The 19,875-nt window shown below is 30.1% G+C and overlaps 1 protein-coding gene across 3 annotated transcripts in view; it reads right to left on the reverse strand.

Annotated features, from left to right (window-relative positions):
• The window catches only part of Ehbp1 (Eps15 homology domain containing protein-binding protein 1), a 32,384-nt gene extending 16,793 nt beyond the window's left edge, over positions 1–15,591 (reverse strand). Inside the window, exons 1-11 of one of the 3 annotated variants that reach the window (XM_014436783.3) lie at positions 15,479–15,591; positions 10,372–10,493; positions 8,609–8,816; positions 7,254–7,435; positions 6,275–6,372; positions 4,399–4,506; positions 4,183–4,303; positions 3,893–3,956; positions 3,644–3,819; positions 3,382–3,557; positions 1,986–2,133 (exon numbers count right to left, since the gene is read on the reverse strand). In XM_014436783.3, coding sequence (XP_014292269.1) covers positions 1,986–2,133; positions 3,382–3,557; positions 3,644–3,819; positions 3,893–3,956; positions 4,183–4,303; positions 4,399–4,506; positions 6,275–6,372; positions 7,254–7,435; positions 8,609–8,816; positions 10,372–10,493; positions 15,479–15,487 — 1,412 coding nt within the window. In that variant the 5' untranslated portion in view covers positions 15,488–15,591. Of the gene's footprint in view, positions 1–1,985; positions 2,134–3,381; positions 3,558–3,643; positions 3,820–3,892; positions 3,957–4,182; positions 4,304–4,398; positions 4,507–6,274; positions 6,373–7,253; positions 7,436–8,608; positions 8,817–10,371; positions 10,494–10,896; positions 11,054–15,478 lie in introns of those variants that run through there. The other 2 variants (XM_014436781.3, XM_014436782.3) reach the window with 2 other exon arrangements.
• Between the last annotated feature and the right edge of the window lie 4,284 nt (positions 15,592–19,875).

Consider the following 19,875-nt stretch of genomic DNA (forward strand, 5'->3'; position numbering starts at 1 on the left):
AGTTGTAAACTATTTTCGTTTCACTTGTGACCGCAACCCTGACCATCTTCCTATATATCAATTTTTACGGTCAACTACATATACATATATATTATATTCTATACTACACAGACATTCTAAATTATTGTTCAGACAGAAAGTTAACGTAAACAATTACTTACTAAAACCCATATCGACTTACGCCTGCCAAATTTATGGACCTGCTAAAAAGACAGATTCAGAAAATACAAACTTTTCAATCAAAATTTTTAAGACTGGCAACAAACTCACCACTATACGTTTCAAATGAGACCACTCACACCGACCTACGCATTCCGACTAATGGACCACATTCATAGGACTTACAAACAGTTTCACAATACACTACATGGACATTCCAATAAATTTATATGACAGATGGCAACACATGACATTTCTGATGTAACTCTGCGCAGGCTGAAGAGGAGTTGGATGAGGAGCCTCTTCAGGTAATAAAATAATTTATTCAACGTCAGAAGGATGCACCACTGGGTGCTATCTCCCTCATGCCAGCGCATGCTATGCCTGGATAAAAGATCCCATTTGCTGGTTGTAAATGTACATTTACAGGAGCAAATAAAAATAAAAATGAAAGATAAGAAAAGAAGTACTTGTAGAAATTACATTTGATTTCAACAAATTACATTCACATGCGCTAAGTACATTTTTCAGTTGACAATGATAACAGTAAATTTGATTCCTCTCAAGATGGTCACCAAGAATCGGTACTACAACCCCTTACTGTAAGCCATATAATTCAGCAGTATAAGATGAACAGCTAGTGGTTAATTTATACTGAGGAGTGACTGAACTTAGGAACATAAATTCCCTTAAGTAGCTTTTATCAGTTCTTTCTTTCATGTGCAGCTGTTCTCCATCTTCGGACACCAAGTAGGTTTCTCGAATCGTCTATTATATTACACCATCAGCCCATCATAATTTGGGCTCTCTCTTAGTTAGTTATTTTCTTAATTAATTAACTTAATTAGTTATTTTCTATTTGCTACTACTACAATTTTTGCATTGGAAAGTTTCAGTTATGCCTATTTTGTGCAGTTAGTTATTACAAATTCCAAAATTTGTCCTAAATCTAATAAATGTTTTTATGATGTCTTTCCCTATGTTTACTAGTGAGAACCATGGTTTTCGAAAGATATGAGGAAGTATATTTTTATAGAACTGCCCCGTGGGGTTCTCCTGATATTGGTTATGCCAGTTTTTTATCTGATTTAATTTAATCATTTTAGAATAATCGGTGTAAGGCAACTTAGTGTCTACCGACTGACCTATTGTAATGGCTAATTTAGCCATTTGATCATTGCCTCAATACCTGGTATCCCTGTGTGACCCTTAATTCACTTAACTACTATTTGATTATTTCCTTCTATTGCTTGATAAGGTTTTTTTTTTAAATTATTTCCATTAGGGTATTACTGATATTTTTGTTTATATTATTATTTAGTGATAATAATACACTCCTACAATCTGATAAAACTACAAAATTATATTCTGTGGATTTTTAATGTATTTGAGGGCTTCTAAGGAGGCATATAATAGGGCAGTATGAGATGAACAGCTAGTGGGTAATTTGTACTGAGAGGAGTGATTGTACTTAACAACATAAATTGCACAGTCTGAATTATCATTAATTTTTTGGCCACCTGTATATATATATTGGATATAAACTATATATATATATTGTTGTGGCCATTTGTCAACAAACAAGGCCCACCCATTGGATCCTGCAAAGTTTCTTCCTATTCAATAGTCCGGCTGATGTTTCTTGAGGTTTCATGATAGTCAAGTTTAGAAGAAGAGGGTTAATCTAGTCCCTTGAGATAGATCATGAGGTGCTTTGGTTCAAGGACAGGTAAGTTCAAGCGAATAATTTGTTATTTTCTAAATTGTTTCTTGCATCACACAGCTACTCATATGAATTTATATTTAAAATATAAGTATATACTTACCCTTTGATTGTTTTGGTCCTCATATTGATTATCTCTTGACCAAACAACTGCACAGTGACATCAGTATCTGTATCAGTATTGAACCGTCCAATCATATAAGAAGACTCATCAGTCGTTTTTCCGATTTGCTGCACCTCCAGTTCATGTCCTAGAAAAAAATGTTACATTTCGTTAATATAGATAATATATAACAATTTAAATTAACATGATATTTTTATTAAAAATAAATTAATAGATCAAAATTATATTAATTAATCATAACATTAATTAGATGAATACACATAAATACAGACAAAATAACTAATCCTTTTTTGAATTTTTTCCTTTAAATAGTTTACAAAATGTATTTAAATTCTATAAAAAAATAATCTATTTTTTATATCTTAACAGATTTATCTAAAATGAAGCATTATTTACTTCATGCAATTAGAAAAAATATAAGAAACTAGAGCCAGAAAAATAACAATTAAACAATTGTGTTTATAATTACTAATTAACAGATTACGGTTTGACCCATAGTGTAAGTCATCATCAAGTCTAGAGACTTAAATTGATTGGATAAAACAATGTGTTTAAATCTCTAGTTCTTACTAATACTGAACTTCTTTAATTATTCTTGTTAGGCTGAGGCTGATTTCCATTAAATGAACTTTAATGTGAAGGCGTCAGTCAAGTGAAAAGTGTAATTGTTATTTGACTTGGACCCAGTGTCCAGTGAAAGAGCTAGTTCCATTGTACCTCTTTGTTTTGCTTATACATAATGGGGGACAACAATGCTAAGCAGCATAGATTTAAATAACATTTTTTAATTGGATAAAAAAAGAGGTAGATAGATAGATCAACAGTTGGATAAATATATTTTTAGGAACAAACTATTTCATGAAAAAAAGTAAAAAGAATCACTTTCATAATATAGGACCACGAAACTATAGTTCATCAGTAAAGATAATTAAAAAGTCCTTGCCTAACTTTCAATAATTTTTATATAGAATAAAAAAAATGACTTTAACATGATAAAGTTACTCAATCAACTACTCATTATCTAAATCGACACTGACCACTGCAGGCTCCAGGCCCTCGACAGGACACCATATTCAGACAAACTGAATGGATGAGCAATCGTAACTATGGCAAAGATGCAATTTTCAAGATATAGGCAATGGCCATTACCTAGACTGCACGATGCCAAGTTTTAACAACCCAAGAAGTTTGTAACCCAAGAAATAGAACACCTCAAAGATGCTATTTAACTGGTTGTATTCATAATGAAGAAATATACAGCCTAGTTTAAACCTGACATTTTACCTCATCAAAATCTTTAAAGAATCTTCTTTTTTAATGAAGCATTAGACAATAATCTTAACAGTATAATTAATTATCTCTTCATAAAGTGCACCTGTGAAATGAGCACGGAGTTGGTAGAGGTAAGTCATGACAGCCAGCTTATCAGGAACTGCAAGAACGTCCATGTCTGCTGGATCAATAACTCTGGAAATTCCCAACTGTTCTCCAGCATCAAAAGCCTTTTTACAATTACCCCTCACATCTTGACTAGGTAAAGTATCAAAATCTCTGCAATATATTAGTAAAACATATCTATATTCGGCCTTTTTTCGAAAATAATCCAATTAGTAGGAAAATAGCAAAAGGAAACATACATTAAATCAGGTCTAAAATGATGAATAACGCCACAGAACGCAAGACCATTACGCCAACTAGTTGTGAGGTTAGTTACCTTCACACCAGGATAACCTTTTGTCACTTCTTTGCACCATTCTAGTAGGTCCTGACCAGGAGTACTCTCTTGTCCTCTTGAAATATTTAATTTGTTACTCTGATAAAAGAAAAAAAAAGTAAATAATTTATAAAATAGATTCATTACAAATATGAGAAATTAATATACTAACTTCTTTTAAATTCAATGGCTGTAAACTCAACTTAATATTCTTGTCTTGAGTTTCAAATGAATTCCTGAAAAATAAATTACTTAAATTTACCTTAAAAATAGCAATTAAACATAAATTAAGAAAAGGTTTTAATAGATTTAAAAAACCTTTCTTGTAAAAAGAAATATCAACCTCTTAAAGGTTGTATAACAGTGTAGACTAATTTTTAAAACAACAAAAACTAAAACATAAGTAAATAACAATAGCAAAGCAATATTATTATAATAAACAAGCAATTTTAAAACACTTACATATACATATCACTTATCACTGGAGTCTGACTAGATTCATTATTAGAATAATCGTTAGGTAACTCAGGAAATGATTTCTCATCCTCAGCTAATGGAGTTGAGTCATCCCGTAAACTTGCCACTAGGAGGGAATAAAAATTGATTAGATCAAATAAAATGATCATTTAATAATTAAATAAACTAAGTTTTAAATGTAAACAATGTGTGTGCACTTACCACTAACAGGCGTACTTGCAAATTCAGAGCCACTCAAACTGTTAGTCATCATTTCTAGCTGATTAGTTATATCGTGGACTTCACTCAAACTCTGCTGCTGAGAAACTTCTAAACAGAAATAGTAGCACACCATTAGAGAAACAGAGTGAACAATAAATTAAGAACAATATCGTACAACTAGGAAAATAATTTTATTTTTCATTAATCAAAAAATTACACACCTTATTTAAAAAAACTAATTATTATTAACTTCTACCTGAAACTATATACTTGATATTAAAACTTATAGGCAAAAACAAACTTATATTCATAACATATAACTTGTTATATTCAAAACAAACTTATAAACTTTGTTTGTGTTAATAATAAAATTATATACTTATTCAAACTTATAGGCAAAAACAAATCACTATTAACCAGTTTCTTAATGATTGGAGAAGTTTGTCGGGGGGTGCAGTCAGCAAAGAACAACATAAATAAACAAAACCATATTTATTTATTTTATGCCGACGTTTCGACCTGAGTTTCAGGTCTTCATCAGGGGTTGTGGCATAGAAGGTAGGCCTGCAACGGGTTGCAGGCCTATCTACACCTCATTAACCAGTTTCTCATTTTTGTAATGATAAATTTGATAATACTGACAAAAAACAAAATGAAGTGGAGATAGCATTGGTGCAGGTTTTGGTCTTTACAACAGTTTAGGAAGATCAGTAGTAGTTAAGCAGTAGTTAACAAAATATTAGAGACTTTTCTTCCATTTTTGGGAGGGCTTCTTCGTACCTTCAGAAATATATGCTCCTCTGGTTACAGAGGTACTAACTTCAGACTCAACATAGTGTTCATTTGTTCATATTACATTATAATTTCATAAATATTTTTGTAATAGAGATTTTAAATAAGACTTGAGCTGTAATAAATTCAGACATTGTTTCATGAACTAATTTTTTATAAGATGATGGATAAATAAAATTTTTAGAAAGATGCTAAGGGATTAAGAAAAGGCAGTAGCAACGGAGGCTAGCCTAGAGATTGTTTTATATACAATTTCTTGGGAATAGTATAGGTATGAAGGACTTGGCAAAAAACATCTCAAGAACACTACTCCTGAGGTAATCTGTCAGTATTGAAGAACCCACTCAGCTCAAATTGGCCATTCTTTAGAAACAGTTCCTAGCTAAAGATTTTGTACTTGGGTAAGAAAGCTAGTTAGGTCCGTGGACAGAAATCTTCAAGCTAAGTTGAAATCTAGAAGTGTGGCTGTTCTTGCTATATATAATACTGTTTTTTTTCTAGATTTTCTTTTCTCGGAAGTGGTTTGTTCTTTTTATTAAAATGTTGAGGTGAAAAATAAGCTTTTTTTATAATATTAATATCTATATTGGTTTGTATAATGTTTCAGCTTTCCCCATCTTTAAACACTAATATTGCTCATAATTAAGTACATCTATTTATTTTTAAAATTTTGTCATATAGTCAAATTAATCAATATTGTGTTGTAAATTTTAATTACAGTGACTATATGACAAAATTTCAAAAAGAAATAGATGTACTTAACAATGAGGAATATTAGTGCTTGAAGATGAAGTAACCAAAACGTTGTACAAATAAATATAGAATATTGATAATACTCTAAAGCATGTTTATTTTTTACCTCAACATCTTAATAAAGAAATATTGATTAATTTAAAAATTAAAAAAAAAAAAAATAGTGAGAGGCCAAACTAATATTAACCTATGATCTCACTCAATGTAAGCTATTCCAATCTAAAAAACCAACACCTATAAAGTATTTCCACTTTCAACTAAGGAGTGAATAGTTATAAAACAAAATAAACTATCTAAAATATGAGTTAATTTAAAAGGTAATTAAATATACCATTGGCATCCTCTTCTTCATCAAAATCTCCTAGAACTGCAATATCACTGTTGTTATTGGTGCTCATAAGACTAGCCAAACTCTGCATATCTTCATCACTAAAAATAAAATATTATCAAATACATTACTTTTTATTTTATCTAGACACAATTCTTTATTTAACAAATTCTATGCCGAGTAATTTTTTTCATTATAACGATGTGATCATGCTGCTGACCATAGATTAAATATGAAGAGCAGAAGATGTCTAGGGGTGTGGTCAGTGGAGTAATGGATACAAATAAATGAAACTTATTTTATTAGAGCCAACATTTAGGACTATTGCAAGCAAAAGGCGCAAAGAGTCACTATTACCTGCAACAGTTGCGCTGATCAAGCCTGAAACTCCAGGCAAAATGTTGGCAATAAGAAACTAAACAAGAATGATACTCATGTTCAAGCAAAATAGAACATTTATTTTACTATTTATCTATTTAGTAAATTTGTTTCTTTTTTAAATATGTAAAATGTATTTGAAAATAAATTTCTTATTTAGTAGTTTACTTTTTACTCACCACATATTTTACTGAAAATTGTGGGATCAACATATATTCACGGTCGATCTATGTTTGAGCAAATACCCCAAACAACAATCAAAAGATCTCCTAAAAGTCTGTCTTTATGTTATCTAATTCTAATTATTAATTCTAAAACCTTTCATTATCCCTAATGAAAAAACATCTTTTAGCCATATTATTTAAGATAAATAAATCTATTTTATTATTTATACCTAATAATATAATTTTACTCTTAGACCATACTATTTATACTCTTAGACTATATTCTTAATTTCAGTGAGTGGACCTGACAAGAATTTTTAAACATCAAAATTAAACCCTTAGTTAAAATCTTGAGGGAGCCGAAGATCCCCAGTAAAAAAATATTATCCATGTCACAGAAAGAATCATATACTTTAATATAATTTAAGAATAGTACTTACGTCGCTTTTCCTTCTCTAAGAAAAACACAGGAAAGGGTACAGTCTAAAGTGGCAGATGCAATTTTTTTACTCGTAGGTTTGAGAACTAAATTCAGATGATGTTGCGAGGAATCTACACTAGCGTACTTCTTCATGTTGATATTAAGGGCAGCAATTTGTCTTCTTTTCCCCATACTGCTCACCTAATGAATAAATATAAAGTGTTTTAAAAAAATAAATAATATGTTCCATAAAGCAAATCACATTTAAAACCTATAAATAAAAAAAACAACAATCTATAACATGTTATATAAATAAAACATACATAGCCGAATCAGTCAAATAAAATTACTCATATAATTTTTTTTAGCCAGTACACTGTGAAATGTTACAGGTGCTCACTTTTTTCTCAAACTAACTGCATAATGTTACTCATTCATGTTTTTTTCAGGGAAGAATTCATGATATTATTCTTGTTGGACAAGTCCTTGAGTGTCTATCTTTCAAAGCTACAACCCCCCACTTATAAAGTTCAAGTTCCTATTTTACAATTCTTGCTGTAAGGTTTGTGAAAGTCTGCTTCGAGGGCATCATCTGTCAACCTAACAAAGATGAGTGCCTTTCTCATATTTCATATAAGTTTACTTAATGTTCTGTGTTTAGTAATTTTGTAACGACCTCCCATACTGATTCTTAATAAGCCATTAGAATATTTGTTAAGTTGATTTTATTGCTTGTATAAGGACTTCAGAGACCACTCTATATTTGTTCCCTTAGTACAAAATCAAATGCTGCCAATAAAATTCAGATAAACATTTCTATCTCTTTCTTAATGACTGCTCTCAGAGAGCATATTTAGTTCGATATGATCTAAAACCAGTCTGTTCTTCAGCCAATTTGATTTCTACAAGAACTCTTATCCTCTTGCTACTGATTACTGATAACTAATAAAATACTTGGAATAAGTAGATAGACCTGCAGTATTGAGTAATTAAGGCAACCTTTCTTGAATATAGAAATAATTACATTATGCTTGGATATACCTTTAGAATATACCTAAAGTTCCTCAAGGAGACCTGGTTCCTATACTTTGTCAACTCTTGTACAAAGATTTTACTCAATCAAGTATTCTCATTACTCCATGAGCCCTGAGGAATTTAAATATAACTTGGACAGATAAAATCCTTTTGACCAAAATTATTCTCGTAATTGGAAATATGACTCAACAGCTAGTAAACAAAGCCTACTATATACAAAGGTGGACAAGATATTAAAAAAAAAATTTATAAATATAGTAGTAATCAATAGGGGAAAAAATACTTTTAATAAAACAACAAACAAGTTGTGTAAGATACTTAAAAATTCAAAGTACTTACATCTTCAATAAGGAACGTCCACTCTTTATCTTCTAAGTCATGGTTTCTAAGATCTTTGAATAGTGTAACCGCAACTTCTCTGTTTTCAGGTACAGACCAAGTTGCTACTCCTAGCAATGGATCCTTCATTGTTGGTTCCCAAGGCTGAGCTTCTGATACGACTCTCCGCCCCCTTCGTGTCCATACCACACATAATTTTGTCGGTTTCCTAGAAAGTGGTTTATTGTTTAAATATATTGTAATAAATGAAATAACAACTGTGGATTACGTATTTTTAAAAAAGTAAGATACCTAAATTCAGTCTAATACAATAGCTAATGCATATAATTATAATATGCATATATTTAGTGAAAATATTTTATCAATTTATAACTAGGTACATAAGTGTCGCTCAAAATAGCAAGCGGGTATTTACTCTCTTATACACAATGTTCTTTTGTTGTGGGTTATAACCTACACTACTATCACTACTGCTCGGATTGAATGAAAGCCTTCAGATTTTGCTCACTCGAAATGGATCAACCAATCCTCAACAGATTCTTCCAGTAGGTCAAACCATGAATTTTCAAACATAGGAATCACTTTATGGTATTAGGTTATAATCGACAACCATGGTCAGTCATATCTTCATTGTGTATAAGCACATGTCAAAGTCACTTTTAAGAAATATTACCCCTAAGAGCAAATTTTGATTTGGATAAATAAAAACAAAATCAACTTATGAAAATAAGACTGATAAAAATAAAGAAAACACATAAAATGATTTATAAGAGAAAGAGAAAAATATTCAATAAAACTAGATAATTATCCATCTTTTGATAAAGGCATTTTAAAACAACTACTTCAATACTAAACCTATCTCACAATACAACCATCATATTTATGAAAACAGTAGGTATATCTTTAATAACAATTACAACTAGACAATTGATTAGAGCATTTTAAACATTTAACCAGGGTCTGAACAATTTAATTATTCTGACTTTGTTTCAGAATAAAATTACTTTTTCATTCATATATATCATGTATCAGTTAGTCTACATTCCATCACTCATCATTTGACATGTTAGTAGGCAAAAAACATTCCTATAAGACAAATGGGTATAAAAAAATCTATAAACAAATGAATAAGTGAAATGGACAAGGAAAATAATATCAGTGAAATGAAGTTTTATTGTTAAGGAATCTAAAATTTTATTTTAAAAACATGGATTTAACTATTTCAGTACTACTAATCACACATCCATTAATAAATTAAAATAGGCAAATGGCTAATAAGCAAGTCATTCTTCACTTTAGAAAAAAATCGATATTAAAAGACAACATTGAACATTTGTGTTTTTACAAGAACCTTACACTAATTATAATTTCTTCATTACATTAGTAAAAATAAGGAGTATATCATAGACCAAGAAGTTAAAATAAATTGTTTAAAAAATAAATGTCTATTTAGTCAACAGCAAAATAAATCAAAAAGTTATAAGCTTTTGGTCAAGAAATGTTCTGAGATATAGGGTGTAGGAATGATTATAAACTTGCATGTTATCAACATACTTACTACAACTGATTTAATAGTTTATAAATCAAGGAATAACAATGTTACAATGTGCTAGCAGTACAATTCTGATGTAGACACTAAAAAAGCTTAAAATCCATAACCGAACAATTAAGTTAAAAATCAGGAAAATTTCTCACTTAATATTACTTTTTCTAATATACCATAATAATGTAAGAATAAAAATACTTTTAAAACACTTGCTCACCATTTGGAAGTTGTTTCAACAGTAATTTGGTGGTAAGAAACAGTAAATTGAAATTTGGCAGCTCTTTTGTTAACTCGCTGCAATCTTTTCCAAACAGACCCCATTTCAAAAATGTGTAGAAACTGCAAATCAAATAAAGGTTCTTATCAGTTATCAACATTCTATTTACACTAACGATTTTAACAGTGATCAGTGTCAGTTTCATAATTAATAGTCCACTTTGAACAAAAACTACTGTTAGTTTTGTGTTATTTTTGTACAGAAGATTAATTTAAAAAAGTGATCATTTGTTGAATGCAATGAACATGGTTACATAGAAATAAAGTTAATTGATCTATTTAACCCCTGTATTATGGTTTCAATTTACACTAATCATCTCGAAAAAAAAATTTAAAGCACTCACAAAATTTTAATTAACTCACACTTTGACATGAACTGAAACAACATAACAAAAAACAAAAAAAAATTGCAGGATGATTAATCATTAAGTTTACGGAAGTCATAAGTGATTTCACAAATACGTACTTTCGTTTAAAGGTTCGTTCCTTCTTAAATGTGAAAACTAAAACACAATCTCACACATTTCAAAAAAACTACACCTCTTACAGAGGTATCAAAAGAATTGTTCCTGACCCTTGACTCTGGCAGAACTACTGATTTCCCCTAGGGCCGCTACGAGCGCTGGTTTCGCTAGCAGCCCGTCTACTTTTAATCATTTGTTTATATTTATCCTCTGACGTATTGACTAATGACGTAAAATCTTTTTCCGATAATTTTCAAATGTATTTCATGGAAACTACTTCGGTCTTTGTCTTTGATGGTCGGCTTAGCTGAGCAATCGATCTATGGAGGACAGGTGTTCCAAAGGTTGTCATAGACAGGTGCAAGATTTTTTACTTGCCCTTGTAAGAAAAGATAAATTTCAACCACGCACATGGGCTGTTTCCTGCGCACTGATTTAGCGGAAAATACATCCACGTCTCGCTACTGAAATATTATTTTGGATTTTCTAAACGGTTATCCTTTTATCCTAATCTAATTTAAATTACAAGACAAATTGGCCTCAGGTTTTGTTTGTAAATGTTAAATCAACACTCGCATAATGCACGAATCGAATCTTTAAGGTTTTAAGAAACATTCGAATCCAACAAGTGTAAACTATTTTGAATTACCCCACTATCGGGTTGCAGAGTTTCATTTTATCGATCTGCTTTGAAAGTTATAAGCATAGAGTCATTATATACATTCAAATTATTTGACAAGGATTGTTTCCTCGTTCAATGCCAACATTGAAAAATTAATGGTTTAAATAGAACTAGGGGGAAATATATATTCATATTCTTAAAAAACCGTAAACAATGAGATCACCACAATAGTTTAGTAAATGGCATATTGTCAACAAGAATTAAATTGGGCAGTCTGTAAATTTTTAACTTTGAACAAATTATCCAATTAGGCCTTACAATCACTTTGTATGTATAAAAAAAAGTGTTTAAAAGGTCGGGTAGTTATAATTTTTTGGTATCGTATAGAGACCAATACAATAGAAAGTTTGCGGATTACAAGACCTGGAGGAATTTCAACCAAAAATCCTTAATTTTTTCGCAGAGGTGGCCACTTTTCTTTATATAAGATCTGCTTTTAATCTTACTCATAAGTGTGTCGCGATCGACTTATCATAGGCGTAGTCGAAGGAGGAAGAAGGAATGTTTATTGCATACTATGTGCTATGAAATGTACACTGCGTTTCAGTTTTCGAGATATAGGCTCATAAAGAATTTCTACAAACAGTTAATAAGAATACTTCCGGAAATTTAGGCTTACAATGTTTATTTTTACTACCAATTTGAGTGACTTATTTACATTCACTATGTAGTCAGAGATATTAAGGATTATTTTTTGAAACTAGTATAATTTCCTCAGGTAAGGAGGCTTTTATATCATACTTTAACCGGAATTTATAACATTGGTATTTCAATTGTACTACCTTGACGAAATTAAAACAATCATTTTGTAAATAATTAAGATTAGATCGGGTTTTATTGGAATAGGAATTAAAAATTGGATTTCTTAAAATCGGATTACCCAACAATTTCTGAGCTTGTGCAGCAGCTACATCTGACTCACCATCGAGCTTAGAAACGCCTTTTATTTTGCCGAAGGTCTTAGAGCTGTGCTCTGCAATCTCCTACTAGTACAATAGCCCAGGGGGCGAAAAAGGCTACACCAATTTTTTATTACTTTAATGAAAAATATGTATAATTATTAGTCAAAATTGATGAGTCTGCTAAGTATAGCTAGGAGAAATAAAAAATGGCAGCTTTTTCAAAACGTTAAAAAAATTAATTTTTCATTCGGAGCTCTTTTTCTTTAAAATTACCAACAACACTAAAATACCGAAGTGAGTGTCATTTAAAGTAGAGTAAATTTATTAAAGCATGAGCCCTAATAGAGCTATTTACGTTTAATAGTTCTCGAGATATAGCTTTTTAAAAAGCAACATTTCATAAAAATGTTGTACAAAATGTACTGAAAGATCTGTAGTTTGTGGATTTATTTAGTGAATATCTCAAAAACTATTTGACGTACAGATGTCTAATAGGACTCCAATTAAAGCTAGTTTAATGAGGTATAAAGTAGTTTAGGATTTTTATCTTCGTAGGAATAGAAGTTTTCATCATATTTGCTAAAATAAGTTGATTTATAGTTCTTCGGACAATTTTTCATGTACAAATATATATTCATATGCGAATATCATAAACACTACTACCCCTACGAAGAAACGTGTCATAAACTACTATATAGTAAGTTAAATTTTCTTTATTTTGAGTGCTGGCAGACATATGTACGTCTGATGGTTCTATAGATATATATTTTTAAAAATCAAACATTTTATCCGAACTCCTAGGAATTAGCATTTTGTGAATTTATTTTGTTTAATATCATAAAAACTACTACTCCTACAAAGATAAACATTATAAACTAATCTATAGTAAATTTAACTAGCTTTAGTTTGAGTGTTGCAGACGTCTGTACGTCTTATGGTTACTAAAATGAAGTTTTTAATAAATCAAACTTATTGTCCGAAGAACTATAAATAGTTTATTTTAGTAAATATTATGAAAACTACGAAGATAAAGGTCCTAAACTACATTAAACTAGCTTTAATTTGAGTGGTAATAGACATCTATCCGTCATATAGTTCCTGAGATATAGATTTCTCAAAATAAATTCACTAACTACTAATCTTTCAGTACATTTTTATGAAATGTTGCTTTCTAAAAAGCTATATCTCGAGAACCATTGAACGTAAATAGCTCTATGAGGACTAATATTTTAGAAAATTCACTCTACCTTAAATAATGTTCTCTTAAGTTTTCTAGAATTATTGGTAATTTTAAAGATATAGAGCTCCGAATGTAAAATTAATTTTTTTAAGGTTTTGAAACAGCCGCCATTTTTTATTCCCCCTACCTATACTTGGCAGACTCATCAATTTTGACTAGTAATTATACATAATTTTCATTAAAGTAATAAAAAATTGGTGTGAAATAACTGCCTTTTTCCTTGGTCTTGTACTATACCATCATTCCCATCTCGTAACAATTTGCTGAAAAGGTAGGGTCAATTTCTAGTGATTTATTTGAAAATGTTACTTCTTTTAGTACGCAAAACATGTGACATGAAGAATTTTAGAATGGAATATTCTTAGAGAATTTCATGTTTTAATAATTTTCGGAATGCCATCTGAAAAAATGAAATAGTTTTTTCATGAAGCATAACGTAGGGCATAGATTCGTTAGGAACTGTGTCTTGGTTGCATTTTTTACAACACTTGGAAATTTATAAGAAATGGTTTTAAGGATGACCTGGGAGTGAGAGGGGGATTAAAACCCATAGTTTACATTGAAAACGAAAATAGTAAAAGATGAAATCACGACCCTACTAATTAAGTTTTAAAATTTCATAAGTTTCTACTAAATCACTCATCGACACTAAAACAGAAACTGCTTTGCTCCGACTAAGAATGAAAGGAAATGAAAATGAAAGACTTAGAATTTAAAAAATAATAAAATCAAAGGAAGTATTAGGTAATAGTTAGGTTTCGGCTTTTGGTAATTATAATAGTAACCTTTTACCAATTAGAGTGAATTTTAGGAATCGCTTAGTCTAAGATATTTTATACCATTTGTTGGAAGCAAAATGACTGAGGCTCCTTTCATGGTAAACCAGCCATCTTAATTTAATTTTTTTTTGGTTTACGACGCCCATTTTTTGCTACTTAAAGCGATTACTTTTTTACTACGGAGTTGTTTATTGGGAGATAGAACTTGGACATCATTATTAAGTACATTCCTTCCCCTCCTCCAAATATATTTTTTGACTAAATCCTTGTGCTTGTTAATACTGTTTACAAACATCATTTGTCATTGACTCCTGAAGTGATAAACTATTTCTCAGGTGTTCTATATAGCTTGACTACCTACTAAATGAACATGGCACTTCTAGGTGAATGACCTGTAACAACCGATATTTTAGCTCTGTTTGAATTTCACACTGATATTCATTTTAACATTTTTGTACAATAGGATAAATTACCATTTATCAATTCATGTTTATATCTCATTGTTTAAGATATAATTAAAATTGTTACTCACTATTTGGCTGACTAATTGGCTGAGCGAATTTGCAACTTCTGTATTTATTTAAATAATTCTAACACCTTTTAGATTTTTAATTAAAACGCTACATATTCCATCTCAATTTTCCCTTAAATAATTAGATATTTGTAAAATGGTTACATTTTTTATTTCGAATTAAAGATTTTTCATGGCAAAATCTCTTCGATATGATGCGTTGAATGTTTAGAAATAAATACTTATGACTTTATTTTTAGAAAATTTATTAGTAAGTATATCTACCTTTATAACTATAATTTCCCCCATTCTCAAGACCCAACATTAATTGTCTAAAACAATGCATCACTTATCTATCACTGGACAATATTATATATTATATTGTTGTAATTTTGTATTACATAATTACATATATATATATATATATATATATTTAAAAAATTGGTAAATTAACAAACATGTACTATTACCTTCAACATGTTAAGTCGAATTTATTACAATTGTTTTCATAAAAAGAAGAGTGTCCAATATTTAGGTTGCTATTGTGAAAAGCCCCTCGTAAAAATATCAATAATATTATTGTCTGAAAGTTAAAATGTGATTAGTTCTTTATAATTATTAATATATTTGTTAAAAATTATTTCGGATTGGAGTTTAAAAATAATAATAATTGTTTTACCAGAATTTTGCGTCTTCTCTTTATGGAAATTAGTTAAGGACTGTTTCCCTTATTCCCTAGTATTCATCATTGTAGTATTAGCTTTAAATCTATTTGTCTGCTGTTATTGTTATTGTTTATATTTTTGTTATTTATATTCTTCCTATTATTCTACTTAAACTTTCATCTAAAGAGTAAAACCTAGTATTACGATAGCTCTACGCTGGTAAGACGCGCGAATAAAGGTGTAGGACCTATATTCACGAATGGTTTAAAAGTGTATTAAAGTAGTTTTAAAATATATTCAATTTGAATAATTTCAATATTAAATATTACATTTTGAGTTATGCAATGCAAGCGCCCTCGAATCTATTACCGTAATATGAAATATAAATTCATGTTATGCAAATAATTTTCCTTATGTTGTTGACTATATTATTGTTTAGTTTGACTTAATATACATCGACTTCTACAGCTTATACTATAATAATACAGTAAAAATATTCTTGAATGTTATTTTGTTCCATTAAGTGCACATCTTTTAAAACACCTATTGAAATCCTTTCTCTTAAATATTTATTTGAGTTTATCTATATTTATTAACATTATCCAAAATAATAACTGAATTAAATAACCAATATCAAAAATGGGATATGATAAAGAAATAAAGACACTATAGGTGTTTGACTCGAGGTCCTTGAAACATTAGACTAGTTAACGCTTGCAGAAAAGTTAAAGACCGCTTAATCATTTTACATTCGTCATAGCAAGATTTTCGTTTGTCCCATCACTTTTTATGAAAAATAATGTCATCCACGCCCAAATATCATATCATAAGAAAGTGATATTTCTTAGGAAAAAGGATAATTAATACTGATTATCAGTATATACGAGTATTCGGTGATGCAGTGATAAGCTCTTATTTATTTAGAAACAAAAAACAATAATATGATAAAAAACATATGAAAATTAGTAGCATAGCATTGATTCATATTACTTAATACGGTTATAAATTTGAAGTCGCTTGCATTGGATGACTCAAAATGTTATATTTATGGCTTATTTGAAAACAACTCAACTACACTTTTTAACCATTCGTGAATTTTTTAAAAATAATTTATTTATTTTTATTTACAACTGTATAACTATATATACATCAAGTAAATTTGTTGTAAGCGATATAATGGCATGATACATGTGGAGAATCTACCCATTGATAGAACTCCAAAAACATTTTTAGAGGAGAAGATCTCGAGGCCATCTTCTTTTCAGACGCCTAGAAGGATTATTAGGTAACGAAGGGGAAGCCAGGATAGCAACAAATTGATTAAGGTGGTTGGGAAGTTTGTCATGGAAGGATTGGTATCTGGTTCTGGCCAAATCGGCAACATATGGGACATTGAGGTCCTGATGGATGATTTGATTTGTGACAAAGTAAGGAGCATTAAGGATTTTACAAAGGATTTTGGAATGTGAGGATTGGATACAGGAGGAATTCGATGGTTTAGTGGAGCCCCCTAGCTCAACTCCGTATGTCCAGATTGGCCTTATAACAGTCATGTAGATCAGTCTTTTGTAATGGATTGGAAGTTTAGACCGTTTATCTAGTAAATGTTGTAATAATCGGAATCGACGAGCAGTTTCCTGTCTTTTAATTCTTGTATGAGAATTCCATGTCAGTCGTTTATCCAGATGTAGTCCTAAGTTACGGATCTGTTCAAAGGGAATAAGTGGGGTATTATTAAAGGATACTGTGGGGAAAGACGAAGGGTAAATCTGATTTGGTGGGATTTATTGGAATTTATTTTAATCCTCCAGTTTTGGCACCATTCTTCAAGGGTGGTGATGTGGGATTGTAGGTTTTGGGATACAATGGAATGATCATCGTTCACTGATAATAGGCATGTGTCATCGGCATACCTGGTGAGAATAGTGTTAGGATGGGTTGGGATGTCAGCTGTAAAAACTGTATAAAGGATTGGACCAAGGATGCTACCCTGAGGTACACCAGCAGACTGAGGAAATAGGGATGAATAACCTGTCGAAGAGATAGAACTTTGATGACAATGAGAAAATGTGTAGGGGGTAGGAATCTTCGTGAATTTTAACCACGCTTTTATAATACAAATATATCATAAAAATAGTAATATACCACATGAATCCATGCCTTATAACAAATTTTTAAATTTTTTTTACTATATTATTATTGACATCTTACTATATTCTTTTAATATAACATCAATACTAATTAAGAGTCTCAAATAATAACTACCTAAAACTATATCACAAGAGTATTAACTATATTATTAAACCAGATGAAGTTTATAAATGCAGCGATCGATTTATTTATAAAGCTTGAAATATTCTTTGGTATAAACCTACATAAAACAATATCTCGTGATACATCACCTCTTTTCTGAACTTGTGGCACATCGTACAAAAACATTTTTTTATTTATTTAGTATTGGACGTATTTCAAAGATAGAACCATAGACTGCGGTTAATTTCTTTACTGAGGCCGTTCTTTAGGCTTTCCTAAAGCTATTATATAAGAGTTGTTACAAATTAACTCCAGTCAACAGAATAAAAAATGAACCATAAACACAAAATGAAAACAAAACAATTGTCAGATGTGCCATCATTCAAGCAGCGATATATTGATAAGACTTCAGAAGATTTCTCATTAGTCTATTTTACTCATTAAAATTCATGACCAGTTTAATAACTTATTTTAATTTTTTATAGGTGTTTTACATAACATGTTTAATACAACCTCTTAGCTTATAAAACTTATAGTACAAGAGCCCAAGAGGAGAAAAAAGGCAATTATCTCACCCCAATTTTTGATTACTTTGATGAAAACTGTGTATAATTACTAGTCAAAATTGATGAGTCTGCCACGTATAGGTAGGAGGAATAAAAAATGGCGGCTGTTTGAAAGCGATAAAAAAATTCAAAGCTTTATATCTTTAAAACTATCAACAATAGAACATCATTTAAATTTGCTAAAATGAGCCCTAATAGAGGTATTCACGTTCAATAATTCTCGAAATATAGTTTTTTAAAAAGCAACATTTCATAAAAATGTTGTATGGGACGTACTGAAAAATCAGTAGTTAGTGAATTTATTTTGAGAAATCTATATCTCAAAAACCAGTTGACGTACAGATGGCTATTAGCACTCAAATTAAAGCTAATTTAATGCTTTAAAAAGCTATACCGTAGTTTTTTTTTATGTTTATCTTCGTAGGAGTAATAGTTTTCTTGATAATTGCTAATATAAATTGATTTATAGTTGTTCGGAAAAATTTTTATACGCCAAATTTATATTCATAAGTGAATAAGATAAAAACTACTACCCCTTCGAAGATAAGTGTCATAAAGTACCTTGTAGTAAGTTAAGTTTACTTTATTTTGAGTGTTGGCAGACATATGTGCGTCTTTTGGATCTAGAGATATATTTTTTCAAAAATCCAACATTTTAAACGAACAACTAGAAATTAATATTTTGTGAGTTTATTTTGTCAAATATCATAAAAACTACTACTCCTACAAAGATAAACATAATTAACAATTTTGTAGTAAATTTAACTAGCTTTAATTTGAGCGCTGGCAGACATCTGTACGCCCAATGGTTTCTGAAATGAAGTTTTTCATAAATCAAACTTATTGTCTGAACAACTATAAATCAATTTATTTTAGCATATATCATGAAAACTACTATTCCTACGAAGGTAAAGGTCATGAACTAATGTATGGTACGTTAAACTAGCTTTAATTTGAGTGCTAAACCTATACGTCACACAGTTCCTGAGATATAAATTTCTCAATATAAATTAAATAACTACTAAGCTATTAATAGATTTTTAAGAAATTTTGCTTTTTAAAAAGCTATATCTCAAGAACTATTGGACGTAAATAGCTCTTTTAAGGCTAATATTTCAGAAAATTTACTCTTCTTCAAATAATGTGCTCTTAGGTTTTCTAGTGTTGTTGGTAGTTTTTAAGATATAGAGCTCCGAATTAAAAAGTAGTGTTTTTTAAGGTTTTGAAACAACCTATGTATTGGTAGACTCATCAATTTTGACTATTAATTATCCATAGTTTTCATTAAAGTATTCAAAAATTGGGGTGAGATAACTGCCTTTTTTTCTGTCTGGCTCTTGTACTATTATCTATACCGCATACATTACTTCAAAACGTTTTTAA

The sequence above is a fragment of the Halyomorpha halys genome, unplaced genomic scaffold (assembly GCF_000696795.3).
Source record: "Halyomorpha halys isolate HHAL.00 unplaced genomic scaffold, Hhal_1.1 Scaffold2090.1, whole genome shotgun sequence".
Lineage (NCBI taxonomy): Eukaryota > Metazoa > Arthropoda > Insecta > Hemiptera > Pentatomidae > Halyomorpha > Halyomorpha halys.